The sequence below is a fragment of the Delphinapterus leucas genome, chromosome 15, assembly GCF_059928025.1.
Source record: "Delphinapterus leucas isolate spDelLeu-1000000601 "Yukka" chromosome 15, BTC_Dleu_Yukka2, whole genome shotgun sequence".
Classification (NCBI taxonomy): Eukaryota; Metazoa; Chordata; class Mammalia; order Artiodactyla; family Monodontidae; genus Delphinapterus; species Delphinapterus leucas.
In genome coordinates this window covers 73446625-73456545 of record NC_143143.1, presented here as the reverse complement: position 1 = coordinate 73456545, position 9921 = coordinate 73446625, and the positions used below count along the sequence as shown (strand labels likewise).

Here is a 9921-nt window from a genome sequence, read left to right as displayed (position 1 = left end):
GGAGATAAACTCCTAGGTTACACACATGCTGAACAAGTGGTGATAGGGTTCTTTTTTTCTACTTCTCCAATTTTTTGACAATGATCACTTTTTAAAAATGAAACTCTTATCAATGAGTTTAATAATATTTAAGGAGTCCAGAAATTCCTTGTTTCTCCAATTCTTTTTTTAAAGACTTAACGTTTTTAGACCAGTTTCAGGTTCACAGCAAAATTAACAAGGTAGAGAGATTTCCCATACACCCCCTGCCACCACACATGCATAGTCTCCCCTATTACCAACATCCCTCACCAGAGTGGTGCACCTGTTACAGTCAATGAACCTACACTGACACATCATAATCACCCAAAGTCCATCATTTACAGTAGGGCTCCCTCCTGGTGTTGTACATTCTATGGGTTTGGACAAATGTATAATGACATATATCCATCATTATAATATCATACAGAGTATTCACTGCCCTAAAAATCCTCTGTACTCTGCCCATTCATCTCCCCCCTTCCCAATCTCTGGCAACCACTGATCTTTTTACTGTCTCCGTAGTTTTACCTTTTCCAGAATGTCGTATAGCTGGAATCACACAGCATTTAGCCTTTTCAGATTGGCTTCTTTCACTTAGTAGTAATTCATAGGTGTTTAAGTTTCCTCCATGTCTTTCCATGGCTTGATAGCTTCTTTCTTTTTAGAGCCAAATAATATTCCATTGTCTGGATGCACCACAATTTATTTATCCATTCGCTTACTAAAGAACATTTTGGTTGCGTGCAAGTATTGGCAATTATGAATAAAGCTGTTATACACATCTGTGTGCAGTTTTTTGTGTAGACATATGTTTCCTACTCCTTTGGGTAAATGCCAAGGAGCATGATTGCTGGATTGTGTGGTAAGTGTATGTTTAGTTTTGTAAGAAACTACCAAATTGTCTTCTAAAGTGGCTGTACAATTTTGCATTCCCGCCAGTGATGTATGGGAGTTCCTGTTGCTCCACATCCTCGTCAGCATTTGGTGTTGTCAGTGTTCCAGATTTTGGTCATTCTAATAGGTGTGTAGTGGTATCTCACTGTTCTTCCTGTTTGCATTTCCCTGATGACGTGCGAGGTGGAGCATCTTTTTATATGCTTATTTGCCATCTGTCTTCTTTGGTGAGATGTCTATTAAGGTCTTTGGCGCATTTTAATTTTATTTTTTTTAAATTTAAATTTATGTATTTATTTTTGGCTGCTTTGGGTCTTTGTTGCTGCATGCGGGCTTTCTCTAGTTATGGCGAGCAGGGGCTACTCTTCCTTGAGGTACACAGGCTTCTCATTGTGGTGGCTTCTCTTGTTGCGGAGCACAGGCTCTAGGCGTGCGGGCTTCAGTAGTTGTGGTGCATGGGCTCAGTAGTCGTGGCTCACAGGCTCTAGAGCACAAGCTCAGTAGTTGTGGTGCAAGGGCTTAGTTGCCCTGAGGCATGTGAGATCATCCCAGACCAGGGCTCGAACCCATGTCCCCTGCACTGGCAGGCGAATTCTTAACCACTGCGCCACCAGGGAAGTCCGGCACATTTTTAAAGTGAGTTGCTTGTTTATTTTCTTATTGTTGAGTTTTAAGAGTCCTTTGTTTATTTTGGATAACAGTCCTTTATCATGTGTGTTTTTTTGCAAACATTTGTCCCCAGTCTGTGGCTTGTCTTCTCATTCTCTTAACATTGTCTCTTGCAGAGCAGTTTTTCATATTAATATTGTTTTTTGGCAATGATTACCTTGTATAATCTTCCTTAGGTCACATTTCCTGGGAAACGGTCTTAGGGGCAGATGTTTATGTGTAGGTTTTCTGGGGAGTATTCTGAGAAGCAACACCTGTGAGAAGTAAGAGAAACACAGCTGGGGAGAAAAAGAAGTGGAATTGTGATTCATTGCAACAAAGGCTCAGCCAATCCTCTGGGGAGCTCTGGAGCTGGGAGGGTCCTTCAGAGGTGCCCCTAATCAAACTATGGAGCTGAGCCTTTGTACCCCAACATCAGCCAGTCTGTGGATACAGGTTGCCCCTGGGAATTGGTGTAACCTTGGTTGAAACAGCTCACTATGGCCCAGGGAAATTCCCAGGGAGGGACTCAGCTCTCAGTGTCAGCAGCCAGCAGCACCCCACCAACTGATGGCTCAGCGGCCTTCATCCTAAAGGGATCTGACAGTCGACTACAGTATCCACTATGTAATCTGAAAACAATTAACTCGAAATAAAGAAAAAGAATATGGGGCTTGGAGATAAAGATATTGAGATCTACCAGCGACTTACTCTATGATCTTGGGCACATCTTCTCTTTGGGCCTAAGTTTTCCCATCTGTACACTGAGACGGTGTTATTAGACTCATTGGGACCCTCATAAGTCACAATCACCAGGTAAGGAGGTGCCCTGGAAGCTGACCACAACAGCTGGAGAAGATGAGGCTGAAAGATAAAGAGGGGAACCTGTAGACACAGGGAGCTCATCAAACTCAAGAACGTGGCCCATACCACTGGGGCTTTCCCTCAAAGGTGCTTCTATGAATCATTAATTTGTAAAACAGCAGAGCAAAGTGGAATCTTAAAGTTCAACTGGATCATCCCTTTATTATACAAAGGAGTCAAGGAACATGGCCAATGTCGCAGAATGAGTCAGCAGCAAAATTGGGAATCAACCTCTGTTCCTGAAACCTGATCAAGTGGTTTCTCAACACCCACGTTGCCTGTTCTTTGAGAGACTGAGTCAAGGCTTGTTTTGGTTCGAAGTAAGACATACCCCCTCAAGCTAACTTCCCTGAAAGAAGAGCTATTTGAAGAGTCAGGATGAAAGAAAATCCCCCCATCCCCCAATCTTCTTAAAAAGGGAGAAACCAAGGGACTGGGAAGAAGCGATTTGAGCACAGAACTCCGTCAGTCAGTGAAGGATGGGTTCAAAACTTACCAAGAGGATTGGAAGGGCAGAGGCTCTTTTTTTTTTTTTTTGCGGTACGCGGGCCTCTCACTGTTGGGGCCTCTCCCGTTGCGGAGCATAGGCTCCGGACGCGCAAGCTCAGTGGCCATGGCTCACGGGCCCAGCCGCTCCGCAGCATGTGGGATCTTCCCGGATCGCGACACGAACCCGTGTCCCCTGCATCGGCAGGCGGACTCTCAACCACTGCGCCACCAGGGAAGCCCGGGCAGACGCTCTTTTAAAACAATAAGGCAGAATTAATGGACCACATGTAATAAGATGGGATTCCTCCATATAGACCTTGGGAGGGTCTCAGAGCAAAATTAACTTTGTCGTCCAAATATTTGATTTTAGATAAGCTAGTTGACAGTAAGTTCTAGCCAGAGTGGAAGACTGCTGGGAGACCTTACTATTCACAAGAGCTTTTCGATCCTTCTCATTCTCAGCACCATGTCTCAGTTCCTTCCCCGTGCCAGGGATGGCGGAACCCAGGGTATTCAATTTCTACAGAGACCAAAGCCTCTAACTTCTTTAGGAGTTGCCCAAGGTATGGGCATAGACCTGGGAGCCTAATTGTTCTTTGTACAGATATTAAAACAGCACACCTCCCTTGAAACAATCTCCCTCTCTTTCCCACTCTTAATTTCAGAGCCTTTTAAACATTCTGCAGGGCTTCCCATAAATATCTCCTGCTGTGAACCGTTAGCTTTCACCTTTCTGCAATTTAAGAATTTGCTTTCCAGGTCTATATTGTAGCCAGTGGGTACACATGATTTCTAGTTTCACCCAAGGTGGTTTTTGAGTTTTCACTTTTTGCTCTCCACGTTGTTGGGTGTGGCTTTTGGAAGAAAAAAAAAGAGAGAAAGGTTTTTTTTGTTTGTTTGTTTTGGGTGTTTTGAGAAAGATATGTTTTATCCTAGAAGTACCTAGAGTGGGGACATTATATATTCATTTTGTTTTCAAGTATTAAATCCTTTTTTTATTAATTAATTTTTTATTAGAGAATAGTTGATTTACAATGTTGTGTTAGTTTCTGCTGTACAGCAAAGTCAGTTATATCAATACGTACACATATATCCACTCTTTTTAGATTCTATTCCCATACAGGTCTTTACAGAGTATTGAATAGAGTTCCCTGTGCTATACAGTAGGTTCTTATTAGTTATCTATTTTATATACAGTAGTGTGTATATGTCAGTCCCAACCTCCCAACTTATCCCTCCCCCGCCCTTTCCCCCTTGGTAACCGTAAGTTTGTTTCCTACATCTGTGACTCAATTTCTGTTTTGTAAATAAGTTTGTTTGTAGCCTTTTCTTAGATTCCACATATAAGCGATATCGTATGATATTTGTCTTTGTCTGACTTACTTCACTCAGTATGACAATCTCCAGGTCCATCCATGTTGCTGCAAATGGCATTATTTTGTTCAAGTATTAAATCTTGAAGATAAATCATCACTTTCCATATTCGGCACTACCAGTCCCATTTTTAATTCCTCTTCTAGGTAGGAAGGCACCATCCTGCATTTGGTGTGTATTCTTTGGTATATACCCATAACCAGCTTGATATTTTATGTGTAATTTTAAAACGTATATGAATACTTCATACTACACATTTATATCACCAGTCTGATTTTCCCAATAAGTTTTCTGTGATAGGTCTCCATGTTGATTCATATAAATTTATTTTTATTTTTCTATAGCATAGCAAGCGTATCAAAGTATGAAAATTTAACCATTTCACAAATGAGAGCCATCTTGACTGGTCTCGATTTCTGACTCTTTGGAACAATCTTATACTAAACACCCGAATACATGTATTAGGTTCCCATTGGCAGGTATTTTGTCTTTCCTATGTCTCTGGAAAGATAATTGCTAAATGATACCTTATGTGAATTTTCAGTTTTATTAGGCATAACCAAATCACTCTTCTAAGTGGTTGTACCCATTTACACTTCCATCAGCAAACTATTAAGAGTCTCTGAGTGTTTATGTTGTAGACTTTTAATTCTTGCCATTCTGACCGATGAAAAATGGCGTTTGGTTGTTTTAACTGGCTTTTTCCTTGCAACTAGTGAGGATGAAGCTCTTTATATGTCTATATACCATCTGTTATAATAATAATCTCTTATTTGATTGTCCATTCTATTCATAGTTCATTTATTCTAAGAGGTAGGTTGTTTTTCTTACTTATTTGCAAAAATTCTTCACATAGTTTTCATTCTGTTTATTTGTCTGTGATAATCATTCCAAATATTTACCTCTAAGCTATCATTTATCTTTCAACTCTTGTGTTTGTCAGTTTTGATACTGATGTCATCAAATTCAACCATTTTCTTAACTCCTTGTGCCTTGCTTACCCTGAGGTAAGTCTAGCATTTATTGAACCCCTAGTATGTGACAATCACTGAGCTATTCCTTTCACATGTTATCACCTCTAATCCTCATAACTTTATGAAATGGGCATTGTTGTTATCGTTTCCATTTATAGATGACAAAACTAAGGCTCAGTGGAACAAAGTCATTGCCCAAAATTACATAGCCAGTAATCTATGGATGCAGGATTTAAACCCATATCTGCTTAGATCCAAAACACTTTCTTTTTTCTACTTTATAGGTTTGGGGAGAAATCCCACACATGCAGAGATTTTATTCTTCATCTCACACCTCATATCCTAGACCACACTCAATGAGTCGCGGAAGATAGAAACGCAGAGAAAACCTGGTACATTTATTTATTTGCTAAGCAGCAGACATTTCCTGTCGTGTGCCGAGCTTCACGCTGGATGCTGGGGATACACAGAGAAAACAGGCCAAATCTTGGCCCCCAAGGAGGTATTGGTCACAAAACCACATCTTCACCAAGGTGCTCTCATTTTTTTTCCAGGCTTGGGGGAAAAAGGAAATCCCCAGATCACACAGACCAGGAAGTGCTAATTGTATGGAACTGGCACTGGCGCGTATATATCTGTGGAAAGAAAATAAAGCAGAGCCTCAGCACAGGAACAATTTAAGTGACCCTTATATCCTTCCTACCAAGAGGGTCCTTCTGCCACCAGGCCCTAAGTCCTTTGGGATACGTAAAGAGAGAGCATGGTGCTGGAATAGTCGAAACAGTGCCAGTCTTTGATCTAGGAATCAAGAAAAGAATCCAGGCTTTTCACTGGCTCTCTGCTGCAGTCTCCCCTCTGGTAAAATCAGGGCATTGGGCCAGATCTGCATCTATGCATCTTACTAGACTTTCCTTTGGTTCCAGATAACCCAGCCAATCGAAGCCATAACCATAGCAACACTCTCTCAATGCACACAGCACTTTAAGTCTTAAAAAGCACTTTTACATTTAGTATCTCAGTAGATATAATTGTGTCCATTTTACAGATGGGGAAACTGAGGCTAAGAAAGATACAGTCAGTTGCTCATAGGCACACAGTCAGTCAGAGGCAGAGATGATATTAAAAGATAGAACCTTTGCCCCTTGTAACATGCTCCTTCCTCCTGGCTTATTCCAAGAAGCCTTCCTTCCCAAGACCCAGCATTACCCGTCACAGGTGACCCCTGGCACTTCTTGTCTAAGGAACTCTAAGGGGTGAAGGGTGTTGAAGGGCAGAGGATCTGCTTGGGGGAGGGGGCAGTATTGGGGGACCTCAAACATCCTCCTTCACATGCAAGGGCACCAGGAGGTTGAGACCATATTAGGATACAGGGGTGTGTGGATCTTGCCAGGTCTTCTCCTTATCTTTAACCGGCTGTACACATGAATTCCCACACACCCCCCTGCAACACTGGAGACCCTTCGGGCAGTGGCTGTCATTCAGGCAGTTGTTTATGAGGGTTGGGTCTCTTACACTGGCCAGTAACCACTGGACACTTCCCAGGAGTGAACTTAACTGGTAAAAACAAAGTCACAACTCAGAGGCTTCACCCTTCAGCACATCACCCAAACTCCCAACCCCATCTCCACCCTGTGCATGGAAATCAGTTCTTCCCCGACCTCAGGACCAAAACTGAGGCCGGTGTATGTCCTAAAGGAGACTCCTTCCCACCAAGGGGACCCTAACTAGTGTAGTATGTGTCTGACAGACAGACTGATTCATTAACTGATTGGCCAGCTGGCTGACTGGCTCACGAATTGACCCACTGTCTACCTGAGCATACAGAGCTGGGGGTGGAGGATCCCTGGCTCTGTCCCAGCCTCCATCCCAGTTCAGAGGAGCGCTCTCTACTTCCTCAGGATGCGTGTCCTCAAGCTCAAATCTCCGTGGTCCCCGTTTCCAAGACTCTACTTCCTCACCTGACTCTTGCTCGAATACAGGATCCATGCATTTGCGGCTACAACGGTCGTAGCAGCATTTTTGCTTTCGTGGACACTGCCAGTCATCCCGGCATTCAGGGGGTTCATAGCTCATGCACTTAGCAAGGCGTTGGAAGGGGCAGAGTCCAGGTTTACAGTCTCCTGAAAGGTAAGAACAAAGGAGGAAGAAGAAGCTGATGCTGAGTCATGACCACAATCCTGCAGAAGGAATCAGCTTCCCAGGAGAGGAGAGAAAACCTAACCCAGGTGGCTGACCCCAAAGGAATAAAGGGAACTGTTAGGATTCTAGTTTCAAGGCAGGTGTGGGGCAGTGCCTAGCTCAGCCAACCACTCAGCCAAGAGGGAGTCAATGGCACAAGAAAGAAGGTATAGATGGTGGTGTGTTACTAGATGTTTTAAGAGGGAGACTTTGTAGAGTTTGCCAATTTCCATGGTGTAAATATTCCCATCATGGCTAATTTCAAGCTACCAATGTGACATCAGCTAGCTCGCAAAAGTCTTAAAGTTTTACAGTCAGCCATTGCAAGTCAGTACAGGCCAGGTCCAGTAAGTGCTAACTAGAGCTCATGGTCAGGTATCCCTTGCCCGGGTTTGCCTGGGAGGGAGGCACCACAGGACAGTGATAACAGGAGAGGCCACTCATCAGAGATTAAATAAAAGAGAACAGATCTACTGGGAAGGAGATAGAGAAAGAGAGAATGACTGTTAAAATAAGAAACATTAAGAGAAAAAGAGACCAATTTGGAAAATTAAAAAAGATAGTGACCAAAATCATGTGACAGAGAAAAAGAGAGATTAAAAAAACCAAACAAAACAGTGAAGAAGGAGCTATAGAGAAAGAAAAATGAGAAATACAGGGGCTGGGGTAAACAGTTCCATCTGGTGAAAGGTAAATTTCTGGATGTGCAGAAACTCCCTTAGTTGAAGTCCTCAGAGAGATGCTTGAAATTAGGGGCCATAGGCCCGACCATTGGAATGGTGACTTCAAGGTCAGCCCCCAGGCTACAAGGAAGAGGCTATTCCCACTCTGAGCTATCACTGACTCAGGCACCTGCGTATGGCCTGAGAGAGTCCAACTCACCTCTGAAACCACCTTCCACAACCCAGGGCGTCAGGAATCCAAAGGCAAATATCACCAGGAAGACGGTAAGGCTGCTAGGCTTCATCCTGAGGGCAGGTGGAGCTGTGGTAGCCAGTGCTAGCTTCACCCTTTATACCCGCTCCTACGAGTGTGGTCCCGCCAGAACTGCCCTGAGCCTTCCCAGCTGCTATTTCATAAGCCCAACATTCAGGTGAGGACAGGGACCACGTCATCCCAAGTGTTGCTGGCTGTTTCTGCCCTTAGGCAAGAGTGTGAGGAAGGGAAATGCAGGACTTGGAGGGGGAGGTGTCACCAGGCTGGTCAGGAAGCCATTCAAGAACAAGCTAGAGGACCACCCACCCTTAGGGTGGAGTAGGGGAGGGGGCAAAGAGGGCAGAACAGGGCATTACAAAGGAGCTTCTTAGGGGCTTCCCTGATGGCACAGTGGTTAAGAATCTGCCTGCCAATGCAGGGGACATGGGTTCGAGCCCTGGTCCGGGAAGATCCCACATGCTGCGGAGCAACTAAGTCCTTGCGCCACAGCTACTGAAGCCCACGCGCCTAGAGCCCGTGCTCTGCAACAAGAGAAGCCACCGCAATGAGAAGACCAAGCACCGCAACGAAGAGTAGTCCCCCACAACTAGAGAAAGCCCAGGCAGCAACGAAGACCCAACGTGGCCAAAAATAAGATAAATAAATTAAAAAAAAAAAAAAAGGAGCTTCTTAGAAACCTGAAGCAATCAGCTAGCTGGGATGTCTCTAAGTGCCCTGACTTTCCCACACTCTGGGACTCTTGGGCGTTGCCACATTTGTTTCAACGAAGACCTAACGCAGCCAAAAATAAGATAAATTAATTTAAAAAAAAAAAGGAGCTTCTTAGAAGCCTGAAGCAATCGGCTAGCTGGGACGTCTCTAAGTGCCCTGACTTTCCCACACTCTGGGACTCTTGGGCGTTGCCACATTTGTTGCCAGATTACCCAGCGTCACTCTCTTCCCTGAATGGCAGGTGACATTTTCTCTTGCTTTCTCCTGACTTGTTTCGATGTAATACCTGCAGTGCCAGCCACACAGAGAATCCTTGCTGAATGACAGGTGAAGAGGAGACAGCAAGCAAAACCTCTTTGGGCCTCAGCCTTCCCACCTGTGAAGTAGGAATAATAGTAACTGACTAGATCACAGAGGGGGACTTGAGTTGAAAAGGGTGGAAGGGCATTGAAGGGTGAACACACTACCCCTTAGCACTGTGGTTGGAAGTGAAATTAATGTGAAGCCAATCACATTTAAGCCACGTTTCCTGAGATAAACCAACAGGGCTCTTCTCAGCAGTCAGCTGAATAGCAAGTTAAAAAAGGAGTGTTAGGGCTTCCCTGGTGGTGCAGTGGTTGAGAGTCCGCCTGCTGATGCAGGGGACGCGGGTTCGTGCCCCGGTGCGGGAAGATCCCATGTGCCGCGGAGCGGCTGGGTCCGTGAGCTATGGCCACTGAGCCTGCGGGTCCAGAGCCTGTGCTCCGCAACGGGAGGGGCCGCAGCAGTGAGAGGCCCGCGTACCGCAAAAAAAAGAAGGAGTGTTGGTTAACATGCTCAAAAAATTCTCCCA

General features: G+C 44.5%; 1 protein-coding gene and 1 long non-coding RNA gene across 3 annotated transcripts in view; one reads left to right on the top strand and one right to left on the bottom strand.

Annotated features, from left to right (window-relative positions):
* Positions 1 to 1148: 1148 nt before the first annotated feature.
* Positions 1149 to 9921, top strand: part of LOC149747501 (uncharacterized) — a 48439-nt gene continuing 39666 nt past the window's right edge. Inside the window, exons 1-2 of one of the 2 annotated variants that reach the window (XR_016387929.1) lie at positions 1149 to 1551; positions 5549 to 9472. This is a non-coding gene — a long non-coding RNA (uncharacterized LOC149747501). The remainder of the gene's footprint in view (positions 1552 to 5548; positions 9473 to 9921) is intronic. The other variant, XR_016387930.1, reaches the window with a different exon arrangement.
* On the bottom strand, positions 5651 to 8411 carry LOC111171113 (antileukoproteinase). The gene is made up of 3 exons (XM_030761038.2): positions 8325 to 8411; positions 7223 to 7384; positions 5651 to 5899 (listed from the first exon to the last, which is right to left on the bottom strand). The coding sequence occupies exons 1-3, from the start codon at positions 8407 to 8409 to the stop codon at positions 5865 to 5867; spliced, it is 282 nt and encodes a 93-aa protein (XP_030616898.1). The 5' UTR covers positions 8410 to 8411; the 3' UTR covers positions 5651 to 5864.

Excerpts from the sequence above, each read along its gene's own strand:
- LOC111171113 (XM_030761038.2), bottom strand. The coding sequence starts at position 8,409 with ATGAAGCCTAGCAGCCTTACCGTCTTCCTGGTGATATTTGCCTTTGGA. Across the intron at positions 7,385-8,324 it reads TGTGGAAGGTGGTTTCAGAG|GAGACTGTAAACCTGGACTC; the intron begins GTGAGTTGGACT and ends CTTACCTTTCAG. Across the intron at positions 5,900-7,222 it reads TGTATTCGAGCAAGAGTCAG|ATATATACGCGCCAGTGCCA; the intron begins GTGAGGAAGTAG and ends TTCTTTCCACAG.